The sequence below is a fragment of the Sinohyriopsis cumingii genome, chromosome 7 (genome assembly GCF_028554795.1).
Source record: "Sinohyriopsis cumingii isolate HCF-2022 chromosome 7, ASM2855479v2, whole genome shotgun sequence".
NCBI classification, from domain to species: domain Eukaryota; kingdom Metazoa; phylum Mollusca; class Bivalvia; order Unionida; family Unionidae; genus Sinohyriopsis; species Sinohyriopsis cumingii.
Window position 1 is genome coordinate 58,615,866 of NC_142967.1, and position 18,536 is coordinate 58,634,401.

At 36.7% G+C, this 18,536-nt stretch overlaps 1 protein-coding gene across 1 annotated transcript in view; it reads right to left on the reverse strand.

Annotated features, from left to right (window-relative positions):
- Window positions 1-18,536, reverse strand: part of LOC149795333 (uncharacterized) — a 56,992-nt gene that overhangs the window by 24,157 nt on the left and 14,299 nt on the right. Inside the window, exons 3-6 of the mRNA XM_089965102.1 lie at window positions 18,336-18,490; window positions 11,881-11,996; window positions 10,537-10,665; window positions 1,054-1,222 (exon numbers count right to left, since the gene is read on the reverse strand). Of these exons, the coding sequence (XP_089821228.1) occupies window positions 1,054-1,222; window positions 10,537-10,665; window positions 11,881-11,996; window positions 18,336-18,490 (569 nt within the window). The remainder of the gene's footprint in view (window positions 1-1,053; window positions 1,223-10,536; window positions 10,666-11,880; window positions 11,997-18,335; window positions 18,491-18,536) is intronic.

Below are 18,536 nucleotides of genomic sequence, written 5' to 3' on the forward strand. Positions count from 1 at the left end.
CAGGCAGAGGTGAGATGGCAGTGATCCATAATGGTGAGCGCTTTAGACCACTCGGCCACTCGGGGCCCCTAAGAAAGAATATTAAAAAAATATAAAAAAGTTGTTTACTTCAACTCTTACTGATTTCTGAATCAAGATCAGGAATTAGGTCAGCATTAGTGTGTGTGTGTGATTTGGATTTTAAACGTAGCTTTAACAATTTTTCAGTCATATCGCTACGATGTCTGCAGTGTGACAGTTTATAGTGATGTCTAGCACTGGGGCATCATGCCGCAGACATGTAGTATGATGTCCCACCCAGTCATATTATCCAAACACCGGGCCAACCAGTCCTAACACTAACCTCTCAATGCTGAGCGCCAACCAAAGCAGCTGTTAGTACCATTTTTGTAAGTTTTTGGTATGACTTGGCTGGGAATCAAACCCATGACCTCTGCATCCGAGGCAGACGCTCTAACCACCAGGCCACCGGAGTGGTTAGGTCAGCATTAGATACAAAGTTTCTATTATTAGTGTTTAGGTCAGGTCAAACTGAACTGAATTTCTGGAAAATAACAAACACAGTAAATAAAATTACATTACAATAGCATGTAATGGAATTAATTTTTTTTAAGCTAACAAGCAAATAATTAAATTAAATCAAATATAAGTCAAATCAAATATACATAACACAGTGTACTGTATTTATCATGCACTTAACCATAAGGTCATCTCACTATTAGACAGTACACTCTATAGCTCCCATGGCAGTATTATAATGACAGAGTACTGTATGCATCTTAATTATGAAACTTAAGGTAGGACAAGAAAATGCACACCACGTTTTAAATTATTGGTGACTTTGGATTGCCTGGACCCTTAACTACGTAACAATATAATTTCTGTGCACAAAGCTAAATATTCCAACATATTACAAGTGAGTATCACTAAGACAAGTTTCATTTTTCACAATGTTGGATCACTGCACATTCAACATGTTTCCTCTCAAATACAAGGGAGCAACCATTCCATGCAATACAAATATTATTTTTTTAACAAAAATGAAATACTTACCCATCACTTCCATTATCATTTGTATAAAGGGAGTCTTCCCCAACAGAAGAAGCAATACTCCTGTACCTGATTTCCCAAGGAGCAAGGGCAGTTTGGTTAGAGAACTGTAAATGATTTTTTGAGGTAGCAGAAATGGATGTAGAGCTTGTAGGTAACATATTTGTTGTCCCTGTGAAAGATAAATCCTAGTGTTAAGTCAGGTATCCTTGTTCAAAATTACCTGACCCAAAGCAGAATTAGACCAAGAAATATGTTGGGTTACATTGATGAACAAAATCATTGAGTTATGATGATGCAGAGAAAACAAAAAGTTGATATGTGTCTGTAAAACAAATATGTCCCACCCCTTCTGCAGCCAAAGTAAAAATTCAAAATATTCAAATCAGAAGCCCAAGTGGGCCAGATATCATAAATGTAACTTAAACCAAACAGCCACATGTAACAGCAGCTTGCTAAGTATAATTGGCAACAATGGCAGACAATTATGATGGCTGATTGGCAACATCTGTATGAATTTTAAAGGGTTTGAATTTAGAATAATATATTAAATCTGGATGTTTTGGTTTTGAGGTGAGATTATTTACATGATTTTCTTTCTATTTTCAGCACCTTTTTTTTTATTGAAAAATGGATCAAAATGATCTATATACATTGAAAATGAAAGGTTCTGAAGCCAAGATCCTCTGTCAAATTTGATTAAGTTCTTTTCATTGGCTTTTGAGAAAATCTTGCTTAAATGTGTCTCTATTTTTAGTAATGACAACCATATTTGATGGCAGATCCATTATCATTTGTATGACAAAAGTACTATAACAGAGTATTGTACTGTGTAACACTTTATTTTCAAGGGTTTCAAATTTTGTGGTTTGGGTAAAAAGTTTGGGTACTTAATTTTGGGATCTATCATTTACAAAGAAACAATAATGCCTATGTCTATGTAAATGAGCATACAGTAGTCCCCCTCTTATAAGGCCACCCCTATTGCAGCAGGAAAGTGGCCTTATAATGAGGGTGGCCTTTCTAGAGGGGGATGACAATGCGAATAGTAAATACATATGAAGAAAGTCACAACTACATTTAATTCTAAAACATTTAATATTATCATTTAAAAAATCACATGCATGTTGTGAAACAAACTGTTTCATCATTTTCAAAAGAATGTTATGAATAATCATTGATGAAGTTTTAAAACTGTCTTTATAATTATGTTACAGATCACATCATCTGTCACTTTGTTGGTAACAGTCTAAAAAAACAAACCAGTCTCCCCTGCATATATCGTTTAGTCTTTTGTTCCAATCTTCGACAATTACATTATTAACATCAGCTGATTCTCCACTAAGGACAGAACACTTAATATTGTGTCGCACTTGAAATCTGTGCAACCATCCGTTACTTGCGGTAAAGTCGTCATATCCCAATTAACTGACAAAATTGTTGCTTTTTTTTGTCATTTAAATCAGGATACAAACATCTCCTGGCTCAGACAATCTTCCTTTCTCCATCCATTTCACCTTCCCACTTCTGCAGAATTGTTTCTCTCTTTCACGATATTGTTTATATGAGTCTTTCCGACATTAGTTTTCTGCAAGGATCCTTGACACACACACACCCCACCTCTCGGTCAGTTTAATTACTTTCACTTTCTCTTCTAAACTGAGAATTTTTCTTTTGCTCTATGACGTGTTGAATTTTTTGCAGTAAGTTATTCATGTTGCCAACTACAATACTGATAAAACAATATTTTATGCATCTAAACAAATTGCCGTGTTTTTTAAGGAAGTGATCTTGTCATGTGATTCGTTAGTCGCAGTCTGGTACCCTATTATTTTTTATACATTTCTTTACAGTAAGTGAGAGAAGCCAAAATGGCTTCGATATGTACCATTAAAATCACGCAGATTTGACCTCGCAGGCCGTTAGAATTTGTAATTTTGACAATTATTGTCAGTAGTAATAGCCACTAATTATCAAAGTGAACAAGCTCAACATCTTACTAAGGGAAGCCATAAAGGCTATCAAATCATTTTCCAGCTGTACATTGATGCTGCCACTTCTCAGCTGTTATTACTGTTAAATAATTGTAATTTTAACAATTATCAGAGTGACTAAACCGGACATCTTATCATAACACAGCAGTAAGGCTAACTGGATTACATGTACTTGCCCTTTTGTATCGATTAAAATTTGAGTCTTTCTCGGCTTAATGGAATAAATGTGGATTCTCGTGAGGCGTAAATGATATAATATTAACCTTAGTGGTACATGTACTTTAGTCAACACTTCTTTCAGTAACGAAAACCTGACATCGGGAAACAACTCGGATTACTTAACACGCGTTATGAATAAAATACTGGTTCTGGATACATATTAAATTAAAATGCGGCCGCTTGTGAGAGGTAAATTTTATATTATTGCACTAATATGCTGGCCGCTGGTCGCATTAATCGGGTGGCCTTTTGAACACAAACTCGTCGGTGCCAACGGATTCTGGCCATAAGGAGCGGGTGGCTGCTGGTCAGGGGGGCCGTTCAAGAGGGGGACTACTGTACATACATTCACTTCAACTCATTTGTGAGCAAACTGGTTTGATCCATACTTCAGTAATTAATTTGATCAATTAATAAAAATACTCATTTGTGAGCAAACTGGTTTAATCCACAGTAAAGTATGTGTGTGTGTGATTTGGATTTTTAACGTAGCTTTAACAATTTTTCAGTCATATCTCTACGATGTCTGCAGTGTGGCAGTTTATAGTGATGTCTAGCACTGGGGCATCATGCCGCAGACATGTAGCATGATGTCCCACCCAGTCACATTATCCTGACACCAGGCCGGCCAGTCCTAACACTAACCTCTTAATGCTGAGCGCCAAGCGAGGCAGCTGTTAGTACCAATTTTGTAAATCTTTGGTATGACTCGGCCAGGGATCGAACCCACAACCTCCTGCATCCGAGGCGGCCACTCTAACCACTAGGCCATTGGAACGGTTCACAGTAAAGTAATTAAGTCGATTATTTAGTAAGTTATTCACTGCTAAAATCTGGCATAAATGCAGAGATCTAAAGGAAAGTGCTAGTTTCTTTTATCCACACAGCTAACACCATTGTAATTGAAAGTATTTAAGTTCTCAGGTGTTTTAAAGACGCTATCAAAGCATAAACTCTGGAAAAATAACGGCACAGCTGCTTGAATAAAACTAATGACTGTAAACCTTTTCTTTTAAAACCAGTTTTGCTATATATATGCACTTCTGCTCAAGGTGAATTTTACCACAAAACTGCCTCACAGGAACAGCTTGTTGCTGAGTGACCTTGTGTCCAAAAACAAATCCATAAAGTTCAGGTGAATGGTAGTGTTATCAATGCATATACTGTGATGGCTAGTACTGAATGTATAGATAGTTCCTGAATGACATCATCAGCCGCCATATTTGTGGTCAGCTGGCAAATTTACCATTGACTTTAGATGGTGTTTAGAAGTTGAAATAAATTCAATGAATCTCAAGATACTTTTATGAAAAATTACATAAATAAAGAGAACACAAATCAAGCTTTCTATCAGTATCTATATTTGTGATTTTTACTTTGACTGCTTCAGTGTGCCTTGTTAAAAATGGTAAATTTTGATGACCGCATATAGGAAAAACTGCCAGGTTGCCAGTCATCCTGGTAAAATGGGCAGAATATCGTCTGCTAGTGACCTTATTAAGAAGCATCTATTGGTACAAAATACGCTAAACTGTAAAGATACATTAGTATTATTAATTCATGAGCAAGTTCTTAGCTAACTGTTCTATTTTGTTCAATGCCATTTCTCAACACAAGACTGGCTACACACATGGTAGACTGGTATTACCGTGAAGAAAGAACCTGTTAAACCTCTGGGAAGAACCACAGACACAAGGGAAACTAATGGCATGTTTACTCATATACCCACATAGGCAAAGCCAAGACTCAAACTAATGTGAACAGAGGTGAGATGGCAGCAATTCAGACAACTCACCCACCCGGGGCCTCGATTAATTGACAAGGATGTGATTTGTAATTTTAAAGGGAACAAAGAAAATTAAAATCACAAGATTTTGAGGATATTAATTGAGAGACCTCTTTAAAATGCGCCTTGAAAAATGGGACTAATCAGTAGATTATTTATTTAGCAGTTACATGCGAAAATGTATTTATAAATGAAAATTCTACGTACTTTGGAAAATAGATAGACATCAACATAGAGTAAATACTTATTTATTATTATACATGAGGTAAAGCCTGTAGAATTTCACACACGTTTTCATGTGCATGAAGTTTTGCATTTAAATTAAATTGTAATCAATCAGTTTCAGTGTTTTTTGTTGTTGTTGGGTTTAACGACATTTTATACATGGTGGCCAGTATAAGTGTTTTTTTTGTACTTATCCTAATGTATATTTTACATTTTCAGCATTATAGATAGCTGTGGTATCAAAGCAAAGAATGAGAAATGGATTTTGTTGTGAAGGTCATATCTGCCAACCTTCTATACATTGCTGGGTTTTTTCTGAGACTCAGAAAGAGTTCAGCAGTCCCAAGATGGGGAGGGCATCATGGGGGGTGGGCAAGGGTGGGGAGGACCATGCATCCAAGCATGTTGCACACGTAAGTTGTACAAGCAAGAATAAGTTATCTAATAATATAGACCTATAGAAAATAACTGGAAATTTAAAAGTGAATTAAAGAAAATACATTCAATAATAAAATACACAAAGTTTCTGCCTTTAAAATCTACTGGACTGAGATACAATATTAACCTGTTTTGACTGAGTGCTGATCTCCATAATTCATTGGAGGATTTTGAAAGTGATGCAAATATCATTGCTTTTCATCTGCACTCATTCAAAACATGATGGTATTGAATTTTTCTAAGCACTGAAAATGCTCTTTCTGCATCTGACCTGATGCAGGGTGGTGTTGGTATGTTGACAGATATTGTATACAGTACTCCTGAATGACTGTAATAATTACAGAGGGATCTCGCTCTTGAGTATCGTTGGTAAAGTGTATGCTCGCATCATACTCAACAGGCTGCATTTGCTGGCGGACCGGGTGTACCCGGAATCACAGTGTGGCTTCAGAGCAGGCAGGTCGATGACAGACATGATCTTCTCCCTACGACAACTCCAAGAGAAGAGCAGAGAGCAAGGTCAACCACTCTACATGATGTTCATCGACCTCACCAAGGCCTTTGACTTGGTCAGCAGGAAGGGCCTTTTTGAACTTCTGAGTAAGATCGGTTGCCCCCCAAAAGTCCTCAGCATGACAATCAATTTCCATGCAGATATGAAGGGAACAGTCCTGTATGATGGATCCTCCTCAACCTTCTTCCCAATTAACAGCGGCGTGAAGCAGGGCTGCGTGCTGGCACCAACACTTTTTGGGATCTTCTTCTCCCTGCTCCTGTCCTACGCCTTTGACACATCCACAGATGGCATATATCTCATATATCTACACACCAGGTCTGACAGGAGGCTGTTCAACCTGGCACGACTGTGCTCAAAGACCAAAGTGAGAGCTGTGCTCATCAGGGAGATGCTTATTGCAGATGATGCAGCTCTTGTGACCCACACCGAGGAAGCCCTCCAGAGACTGGGGGACCGTTTTGCTGATGCCTGCATGCAGTTTGGTCTCACCATCAGCTTGGCAAAAACAAATGTCAGCGTGCAAGATACCACCATTGCCCCTTCCATCAAAATCAACGGTGTCACCCTGGAAGCAGTCAACAACTTTACCTACCTAGGGTCAACCATCAGCAACACTCTCTTGATTGATATGGAGCTGGACAGAAGGCTTGGAAAGGCAAACACCATCATGGCTCGATTAACAAAGAGGGTGTGGGTAAACAACGCGCTGACAGAGCACACCAAGGTCCGAGTCTACCAGGCTTGTGTTCTCAGCACCCTTCTATATGGAAGTGAGACCTGGAGTACCTACATGAGGCAAGAACGTTGGCTCAACTCCTTCCATATATGGTGCCTAAAATGCATCCTGAAAATCAGCTGGCAAGACCGTGTTCCACATAGCGAGATCCTGCAGCGTGCAAGTACCCCCTGCTGAGCAAATGCCGCCTTTGATGGCTGGGACACGTCCGACGCATGAAGGATGGAAGGCTGCCAAAGGACATCCTATATGGACAGCTGGCCACTGGCATAAGAAGAGTCGGACGCCCCTCACTCCGTTTCAAGGATGTATGCAAGAGGGACATGAAGGCATGCAACGTTTCAACCGATGGCTGGGAAGAGCTGGCCGAGGACCAAGACACCTGGAAACTGACGGTAAACAATGGCATATCAGTCACTGATGCAAGGAGAGGCCAGTTGGTGGCAGAGAAACGCAAGAGAAAGAAGAACGCAGCAGCAACCACAGTAACGCAGACTTCCCAGTATGTCTGCACCAACTGAAATAGGGACTGTCACTCACATATAGGCCTGCACAGCCACAGCAGATGATGCCAACAGAGACAGACAACAGCCCAAGGGCACTATTCGCATGGTCTTTTGAGACTGAGTCACCAGTGATGATGATGACTCCTGAATGACTAACATTCATACAGTATTTGCAGTATGTTAAAAGTATATGATGCCCCCTTGCTGCTGAGTTTCATAAAGTCAAACTCCATCACCCAGGAGTGAAATATAGTTTTGCTTGGTTTTTACCACTTCACACATGTGTATCCTTCTCTAAGTTTTGACATTTGCCTATAAAAATGAATCTGCCAGAGTGTTTACTTTACCGTTCCAACTAACAAAGCAATCACTTTTTGCATTTTATCCCCAGAGTAAAATCTGACTTCTGAGGAATACTGCTCCTGATCACAAAAACTATCCAAGAATCTTTAATAAATAGTTTAAACATTTTCATTAAAGGCAACAAAACAGTTTAATTTTTGTTTCTGCAACATGCATTCCTGACTAACCAAACTTCAAATAAACTGACTTGTTCCACTTTGCTTACTTTACTTTTGCAAATGGGCTCTCCTTTGGCAGTGTAAAATTAATACCAAACATAAAGTCCCCTTAGCTATTGTCAGTTTATTATGTAATATGTGCAGTGGTGTTTATCTCTGACTGCCTGTATATTATAAATGCTTCTATGACAATTAACTATATAAACTGCCCTGGTGTGATAGCACTGCACTAGTCATGAATCTATCATGATATCCAAAAAGGTCTATATTTTTTTGCCAAAAAGTTGCTGGAAATAGCGTTTTTAGAAATGTAATCATGTTGAAGTGAGTCAAAAATTGTGCTTTCTGCATGGTAAATGATCTGGCAGGTATGGAAGGTATGGAGTCCAGAAGTGAATTTTTTCCTGAAACCATTTTTCTTCATTTAGTCAAGAGTAACCAAGACCCTTGACTCCCTAATCAATAGGGTTCTTCCTTACCCCATGTACAAGCTATCCAAAACATTTTAGTCCAGATTCAGGATATAAAACTAATGTTATTTAATAAAACAATTTTTTTTCTTGCTGTTACAGTGACCTAGCCCTTTATCCTTTTGATCCCAAAATTGATAAGCTTATTCCTTGCCCAAAGTGCAAGCTACCCACAAAGTTTGGTTCAGTTATGTGATATTGAACTAATGTTACTGTGTAGAAACCATTTTATTCTTGCAGTCAAGGACCATAACCTCTGACCCCAAAACTGATAAGCTGCTGATTACCCCCAACTGGACAATATTAAAAAAGCTTGCTAAAGTTCTGTGTTGCAGACAAATCAGTAGTACATTCACCAGGGACTAACAAATTTTCTTTTTGGACTACTTAAATCTCTGAGTAATAATTTTAAATCCTGTTGGACTAACGTCCGAATCTGATGCCTTTTACTATGAAGTAGGCAAACCTTCCCCTTCATGCAGACTATATCCTTCTATTTTTAAAACAAAGGGATATAAATAATGCACAAAATTTTGTCATTTCATTAATTTGTAATTTCTAACCCAGTTGTTGGTCTGGAATCCCTAACAATGGTATCTCCTTCATGCTGAAGACCAAATGGAAGTTTCCATGTAAACAACATGCAAGCAAGCACAAAGTCACTTTCTGTTTATTGGAAAAGTCCAATTTTAGGAGTGCGATCTTTGGACTACATATATGCAGAAGGAAAACTGGATATTTTAAATTTCAAGTTCGATTTCTCACCAAAAAACCTGGAAGAAAGAAAAATATGGAACAAATTTGCCCACAAATTTTACAGTATGTACAGGAAGTAGTTTTAAGAACTGTAAATTTACTGTACAAATTTATCAAAATAGATTTGTCCACATAAATATGGATGCTGTGTTAGCACAAAAACTCCCATCTGGTTTGTCATGGACCCCACTGCAACAATTGGTTTCAAATTAAAAATTAATGACTGAAGTAACAAAGTTTAACGCAGAGAGGTGCAAAATGCCAAGACAGATGATGAATACTATAGTTTAGTAGTAAATATAAATTGCATTGTGGTTCCAAGACCCACTCAAACATTTTAATAGCCAGCATAATTTATGCTACACGATTTATTTCTTTTATCGAGTAAAAACAGTTTCACTTGACTGCCAAGTTTAAATTACAATTAATTAACATAACAACATAAAGCATTGCATGTACATGGACATTTTGTTTGAATCTTTTATCACTTTGCAATTTTATCTCTCAACATGTTTTTAATGCTGCATTAAATGGAAATGTTTCTCAACTGAAATTGTATGCTACCAAAATTTCTTGCAGGTTACCATAGTTTCCCTTCTGGCAGTCCATCACACTACCACACATTTTAGAAAGCAGTCCACCCCTTATGGTGCAGAACTGAAGCTAACATGTGAAATGAGAAATGGGCAGATGAACTGATAGGTCATATCATCCTAAAAAAGATCGGCACTGATGCCAGAATGCTCTCATTCATAATCTGTAAATTATCTTTATAACTGTTTAAAGTCATTTAATGGTGTTTCTATTTTTATTAACAATGTTCATTTCTGATCGTTATCATTTATAAGAACTTTAAAATCTTTAACGTACTGATGCTTTGGTCAAACTAGGTTAAATAATGTTTTAAGCAGTTGTTTTGAATTGTTTTTCTAATTTTGTTGAAAGCAATATATCTGGCAGAGGTTTAACATCACCTACACAGAATGTAAAGGTCTTTTTTAATTTATGATGAACTTTGCCATACTTTGTTGAAATACATCCAATGGTTTTTTGGGTGGTGGGGGTGGCAGGTGAGAGTTTGGAACACAGCAAATGTTAAAACATTCTAAACAAAGTAACTGTTGACAGAAGATGCATGGCATATAGTCTTTGCTTAGCCTAAACTAAAAACCAATACAACTAACAAATTCATTTAAACAACAATTAATTAATAATTAAATACAATTAGTCACCAATCTGCCATTTCTAACTAAAACAGCTTGTGTCAAAATCATGAAATTAGTACATTTTTAAGAGAAATATTTTGTAAGCACTGTACCTCTAAGATGATGAGCAGCATCCATCCCAAGGGGAAGAAGTACATACACAGGGGAAGTGTTTAGGGTCCTCCTCTTAATGTAGCTCCTTTTGATCAAAACCTCCATTCTCCACCATGCCATGCAAAATCCTTCCTCAGAAATGATATAAAATTAGAGATGTATTGATATTATATAGTTGCCTCTGCCAAATATGATACAATTCAAGGGTGAAAAGGTGAAAGTCAAAACAGGACCAGAACTACAAAACATATTGTAGAAAAAAGTGAAAATCAAACTTGATCTGTCTTTTTTTTATGTAATACCTCATCATGAATTTGGTCTAAATCCATGAAGACATTTTAAAGTTGTCGAGTGGATATGAAATCTGCGATGGATGTGATAGAGCATGCAAGATGGTTGGATATGGGACACACTATCTTTCACCTAAGATATGGCAGGGTATTAAATCTAAGAACACTAATCTAACTTCCATTTATCCTTTTTTTAATATGATAAACTGTAAAACGTTGTTAAGCTAAAATTTTACAGAGGTGGCCAGTTTAATGAGGTTTTAACTTGTATTAGAACAGTCTCAGTGAAAAAATAAAGTCAATTAGCAGAGAAAGCCAAGTCATGGATTGGACAATTGAGAAACGTTTCAGTGTATGATGTGGGGTGGGAGGGGGTAATTTAACAGATGATAATTAAAATCCAATGCATTGATCCCAGTCAGGTTTATCCAACATTTTCAAAAGTCATATTTTGAGGCTGGACTTGACATTTATTCCACACACAGAATGCAGAGTTGTGTTTGTGTATGATATTAAGAAGGCAAGACAAGCATCCTAGTAGAAGAAATTGACAACTAATTAGAACCACAACTTTTTCACAAACCATTTTCTTCTTTGTAACTGTAACTTTGAACTTTTACCTGCTGACAGTGACAAGTTTCTTCCTAACCCCAAATAAACGTAACACCACTACCTCAATAACTCTTGCACATCAGGGACCAAAACTATATTTCAGGACAACATATACTGAAAAGATGGTTAAGATCATTTTTCAACCTGTTTTCCATACACTTAACATGTGTACCGCCAAATAGATTCTGTCTTACATCACTGCTTTCTGTGATGAATTCGATACATTATAATTTCACATTCCTGTAGGGATATTCTACAGGCCCCTTCCGCATTCGTGGTGGCATATACTGTATGCCCCTTCCACACTCCTGGAGGGATATACTGACATTTTTCTTAGATGGGAAAAAAATTAAAGTTTCAAATGATAATACAGAAATATATTCTGATTGTATCTGCAATTTTTGTTAAAATGTGAAAGAAATTATTGAAATTAATATTCACCCTGCTCAAGATTTTCTCCCTGGAATTCATCTCTGTGACGAATGAAAGCTTCCTCTGATAATTTCTCAGCTCTGTGCTTTAGCTGGCTCTCTGAGATTAAAACTGCATGATCCTGACTGTTAAAAAAACAAAAAATAAATCCACAACAGGGTTTTTAAACTGTACACAGATATTTAAAATACATAAAGGCCACCTGTAATACCTGGTAGTGCCTATTGACACAGTACTCTCTCCTTATCAGGTGTCTCAATATGAGGTGCTTTTTTATAGCTCGGTTGGCAGCATGTCAGACTCAAGGGTCATGGGTTTTTATGGATCCCAAAGACTGTTACAATGAGGGAGTTATGAATGAAGAAATTGTATCTGTGCAGAACACAAATGCCCCATCAATGATGGGCCATGGATCAAGTGGTCATAGGTGCTTGCCTTTACTGATCATTTAACTCTCACCTCTTGACCAATGTGGTTATGTGAGAAAGCTTGCCAGAAGCTTCCCATGGGTCAGTTTTCCTGGGTCTTCTGGGTTCTTCCTCCACCAAATGTACTGACTGCTATGTATTGCCTATCATGTATTGAAAAAAGGCATTAAGACCCACCACAAATCAAACCATCACAGCCTTAATACAAGCCTTTGACAGATGGTTGCATGTATGTCTGGATAAGGGTAACACTGTTTAGCCCAAGCACAATAATGGAGGACATAAGGAAAACAACAGGATGTTCATGCTTAGAACATTTTCTTATTATTTCCCTTAACATATGCTGCATTATCATGCTGACTTTTTAGAATTTCAATTGTGTTTTCATTTTGCTCTATAAATTAGAACCTTGTTTAGTTACTTGGGCAAAAAGTCTGTTTCCAGTTGGTCAACTGTGTTTCTCACCGCTGACCCAGACATTTTTTCCCACCATAATAAATTTTAAAAAAAATAAAACTTTCTGAAATTGATTTGTGCATCTAATTAAGCTGGTGTTGCCCAGTACTTTGAACCACTTATCAAAACAAAAAAAAAAAAAAAAATATATATATATATATATATATATATATATATATATATATATATATATATATATATATATATATATTAATCATCATCAGTATATATACTAATCATTATCATCACTATATATATTAATCATTATAATATATATACAGTGTGACCCCGCTATAGCACGCTCCATTATAATGCGAATTCGGATATAACGCTGTTGTTGCGTGGCTCCCGAAATTTCATATACTTGTATTTTTCTTGTGCACAAAAAAATTCTTAAAAAGTACGAAAAAACCTAAACAGTTGCTTATCATTTTGGGGAAGAGATCGCGTATGAATAATACAAGACGATTGTGGCTTTGCTCCTGAAATTTTATATGCATTTTTCTCGTACACGAAAAAGTATTTTTTCTTCTTAAAAGTAAGAAGAAGAAAAAAAAGCGCATAAAAAGTTTATTCTGGGATCATGTAGGTCTTTGCCGATGTCGCAAACTTGGATTGTTTTTGCTTATTGACTGCAAAACATACCATGTGGCTTTTTTTATTTATTGCCAACATTGTTGGCTGTTTAAACTTTTATATACAACCATTGGTTTGGAGTGGAGAAATTCAGAGGCCCCATGAAAGGAAGCTGCAAACTGGATATAAAATGCAGACATTTATCTATTGTTACATAAACAAATTCTTTGTCCATACTGACAAACCTTCTAAACAGTGCATTGTTATATCATAATCCGCTTATCTTGACATCTTGCATGAGTTATGTATGTTGTAAAATATCCGGTTTTTTGTTGTTGACATTTCTGGTAACAGAGATCAACCGGACAAGGCATTGTCTCATAATCTATCTTTTATCGGATTTTCAGCCGCTCGCTAATAATTAATATATTCACAAAGACTGACATTTGTATGTGGATGGTAAGTAAAATTCCTCTTCTTTTCACTCAGAATTAAATCTTTCAGAATACTCTCGTTTTCTGTAATAATCCATGTCATCAGAACACTTGCGTCTCTATCTTACTTATTCAGTAGGCATGGAGGGATAGTAACTAGAATAGTCTTAACGACGGCCAATTCCTTTTTAAAAAGGTACCCAGATCAAATAGTTTGCTGAAATTTTGAAGGAAACAGATTACCTTTGTAGCACTGACTGTTATGAAAACGTACTCAGCAAATGTAAAAAATACCAGTTTCAATCATGCAATACAATTATTTGATGTTGCCGCCACAATAAGAAATGGGCATTCGCTTGGTTCTCCAAAGCTGTCCTTTAGTGGTGACTTCAATAGCGCATGCACCCTTCATCAAAGAAAGACTACAATCTTTCAATAACAGCAAAGAACTTTTCTTCAAAGGAAGTCAGTACCAAACTTAAATAAAAGTGATGGAATCTGATGGATTTTTGCATTTTCCAACGTGACTGGAACACGTTAACTGTGCTGTGAAAATTTCCTTTTTGTAGGGAAAAAGGTTATGCTTACGAACGCTACCAACGATGGCTTAAAACCCAAACTAATTTTTACCGACTTGGAACGTACTTTAAAGTAAATGTGTTTCATCATTCATTACGTGATTGTGCCATGTTTTTCCACTGAATTCAGACCAATATGACCTGTTACAAAATTAATAAATATTTTAAAGCTCTGTGTGTGTGCATATTTTCGATGGAATCACTTGTACTGTGGATTCAATGTATATGATGAGGTTCGCAGGTAAGTACACGATGCTGATACTCAATTCATGCTATACATTAGACATTTATATATAAACAGGATTCCCATATATATACCAATTCATGGTTCTCTAAATAAAGTAAACTATTATATTATGTCTTCTCTGTTTTCACTACAGGTGTATTTCTCGTTTAATATGCATCAATTTAAGATGGTAACTGTGCCAACGAAGCAAGTATTTTACCACCTGCATTTATTACCCACACACCCCCCACACAATTTTTTTGGGGTACATTTTCTTCAGTTAACTGACTTGGTTGCATATAACATGGTTCAGTTTTATGACTCCCAACTACCGTGTTATAGCGGGGTCACACTGTATAATGTAATTAGACTACCCTAATTTTAAAACCATTGAAAACATTTTTCTTTATGCATCATCTCTAACAACTTACACCAGGAACTCCGCAACCTGGTTAGTAGCTCATGCATAGCTGCCAACCTTCCAGGCTCACAATTAGTGAAAATAGGATAAAAAGTCATGAATTTGGACATGAATTCGTGAAAAATACCATGAAAATAACTCCATCCACTCTGACCACTCCATCCACACCGACCGTCAATACTACACTATATCAAGTTCGAAAAATAAAAATAAAACACTACATATATGCAGAAATATTTATCAAGACATGATACTGTGGCAGACTTGAACTTCCTCAACTGCTTGATCGTAAATTTGTTTTCTAACAGTTCCGATTTCTTGCCTGCTGGTTGATCTTGGGGACTAAAGTTGCTGAAAAATTTTCTGCAGCTAGGGAGGCCCTAAAGTCTGTCTTATTTTTCCTCACTAAAGAAAATACTCTTTCGCTGTCACTGTTGCTGTGAGGAATGCACAGGAGGTGCAGCATTTTTGGTTCTTCCACAGGAAAATTTGGAAGCGATTTTCGAGTCCGGGAACATTTGATGATTTGTCAGAACAAATGTTTAGCATGGTCTCCAGCTGATAAAGGTTAAAAGATAGACTGTGTTCGACAAGAAAACTCACAAATAATCCTTCAGCGTTGGTAGCCTGCAGGTTTTCCGCCAATGGTTTAAAATATTCCAGAGCTGAAATCTGTGAATTCTTAATTTTCCCAACTTCTACGAGTTTTTGCAACCGACATTCTTCCTCACATCTAGCTACCACACATCGTCTCTGCGATGGCACACTGAGTGCAAAAAGCATGAATGAATATCAATGTTTAACAGCAGAATGCACGGCCAATTTTTTATATATTCCAAATTAAACATCACTTTTTGAGTAATACATTTCTTTTTCCTTGGTGGTGAAGACATTTTCAAAATCTTATATGTGATGCTGAACGGTAACTCAAATCAGTGTTTTGACGCATGCGCGGAGCAAATTTCCTGTTAGGCCCCAGTTTCTTTCAAAGGCATTTGTAAAACTACTCTTATACATATAGATTAAAATAGGCTAAAATGCTTGCTACCGGGCAAACTGTACTAATCGGCTGTAGATCTACTAATATCATGACCAGCAGTACTGGACCGTTTCGGCAACTGCGAATATCACAACTAGCGCTTAACAGGAAATCGGTTATTTTATTAAAGATTTAAAATAATTGAGGATTGGAAAATTCGTGAATTTTTGGCTTACGGCGTGAATCTGTGAATCGCTGAAAAAGTCGTGAAATTCACACCAAATTCGTGAGGGTTGGCAGCTATGCTCATGGTTGCCACCCACCCACTTACAGAAAACAATGAATTCGAAAGAAACCTTTGAAAATGGCACTTGCATGCTACAGGATCAATGGAGTACAAAGTTTAAGTTTTATTACAGCGCTCTCCACACTAATGTGAATGCACCGACAACCAGGATATATGTTACCATATCTGTCCAGAGTGATCCATTGTATATTTTTCAAATTGTCAAAAAGGAACATTAATGGCAAATTTGGCCCCTCCATAAGACTACTCAACAATTCAAGTAATAAATGCTACTCCTGACTTGGCAATTTTACTCCAAATGTATCATTCTGATTTAATGTTACTCCTGACTTGGCAATTTTACTCCAAATGTATCATTCTGATTTAACGTTACTCCTGACTGGACAATTTTACTCTGAATGTATCATTCTGATTAAACATTACTCTGCACTTGGCAGTTTTACTCCAAATGTAGCATTCTGATTAAACATTACTCTGCACTTGGCAGTTTTACTCCAAATGTAGCATTCTGATTAAATGTTAGTCTGCACTTGGCAGTTTTACTCCAAATGTAGCATTCTGATTAAACATTACTCTGCACTTGGCAATTTTACTCCAAATGTAGCAGTCTGATTTAACATAACTCCTGACTTGGAAATTTTACTCCAAATTTAGCATCTTGATTAAACTTTACCCTTGACTTGGAAATTTTACTCAGAATGTAGCATTCAGATTAGGCACAATATTATCAAGTAAGATACAAAGTTTGCAGACATTTTTGGACATGAGAGGGAAGCCTTGATATTATGGATACAAAATAAACTAAAAAAGTCCTATGATATAAAAAAATTAACTTATATAATAATTTAAGAAAAAAGTCAACTTTTTACAATAGATTTTGTCTCATCTAACATAAGTTTACAGCCTTAATGTACTGTTAACTTTTAAGTAATTCACACCATCCCCCATTTTGCTATATTTTTTTAACTGCATGTGGTTATCGTTAAAGTTACGTTCTTCAGAAACTGAATCAACAATATTAGCAAAATAACCTGAAAAATACACAGTGATGGCAGTCTGGAATAGTCAAGACATTCAGTTGCCAATCTGTCACTTTTTTCATAAAAATACCATCTGAAAATCTGATTGAGTTTGGTGGTTTTAGCACTCATTGGTGCTTAACCAGCTTAGATTTATCTCTGAAATTCACTAAAATTTTCAGCAACACAACTGAATACAGATGTGCACAAGTTTATACCCATATCTTGTACAGATTAAGTTTTAATATTATTTTCTTGAAATGCCTCACAACTTCATGTAACACTGTCCCTTCTCAACTGATTATCATTTGTAGTTGTTGGCAGAAAGTTTTAATATTATTTTCTTGAAATGCCTCACAAGTTCACGTTACACTGTCCCTTCTCAACTGATTATCATTTGTAGTTGTTGGCAGATTATTGTCTGAAAGTCAACATTAGGCAGAACTAATCAGTGCAGAATTAACAAGTACCTAAGCCAATAAAAAAAATATCTTCAAAACTATATTGGGGCTCAACATGTGAATTTGATACACACATACTGTCTACCTGATAACAGATTATTGCTAAATGCACTCAGTTAGGATATAATTTGCTGACAGATGTGCAGGGTAAGGACCACAACATAATCAAATGACAGAAATCAATAAAATCAAATCAAATTGACAATGAATATTTTTAGTGGGTCAGCCTGTCCAGTGCAGAATTTCAATTTTTTGATTGCAAGTTGCCTCTCACATTCTCCACGTCACGACAAGAGATCAAAATCACCAAATACACAAGTAAATCTGAATCATCAACATACCATACTCGCTTATAACTAGATTCCAACTGCAAACTGTACAGACCCAGATCTGCCATCATATACTGAGTCAGAAGATCTGGGTCTATGAAGTTTTCTAGTGGTAATCAGAAGAACACACCCTGACATGATAGCAGATCAGGATCTATGTTGGCTGCAGCTGGACTGGACTTTATAAACAAGTATATACATTATGGTATTTCCATACATAGGCATTAAAACATGCCAGTCAATGTGTTACCTATGACCTTGCTGAAGAGCCTCCTCGGTTGCTTCCAACATTGCCACCAGAATAGCTCCTGCACTGCTGACAAACTTTCCTCCCAAGGGCTTGAGACTGCTATAGCGGTTATCAGTCTGAAGGGCCTTCAGTCGTTTGCTTGTCTCTCCTCCGATCTGCCCAAAAATATATTAGTTTTACAAAAGTCAACCAGAAAGGAAT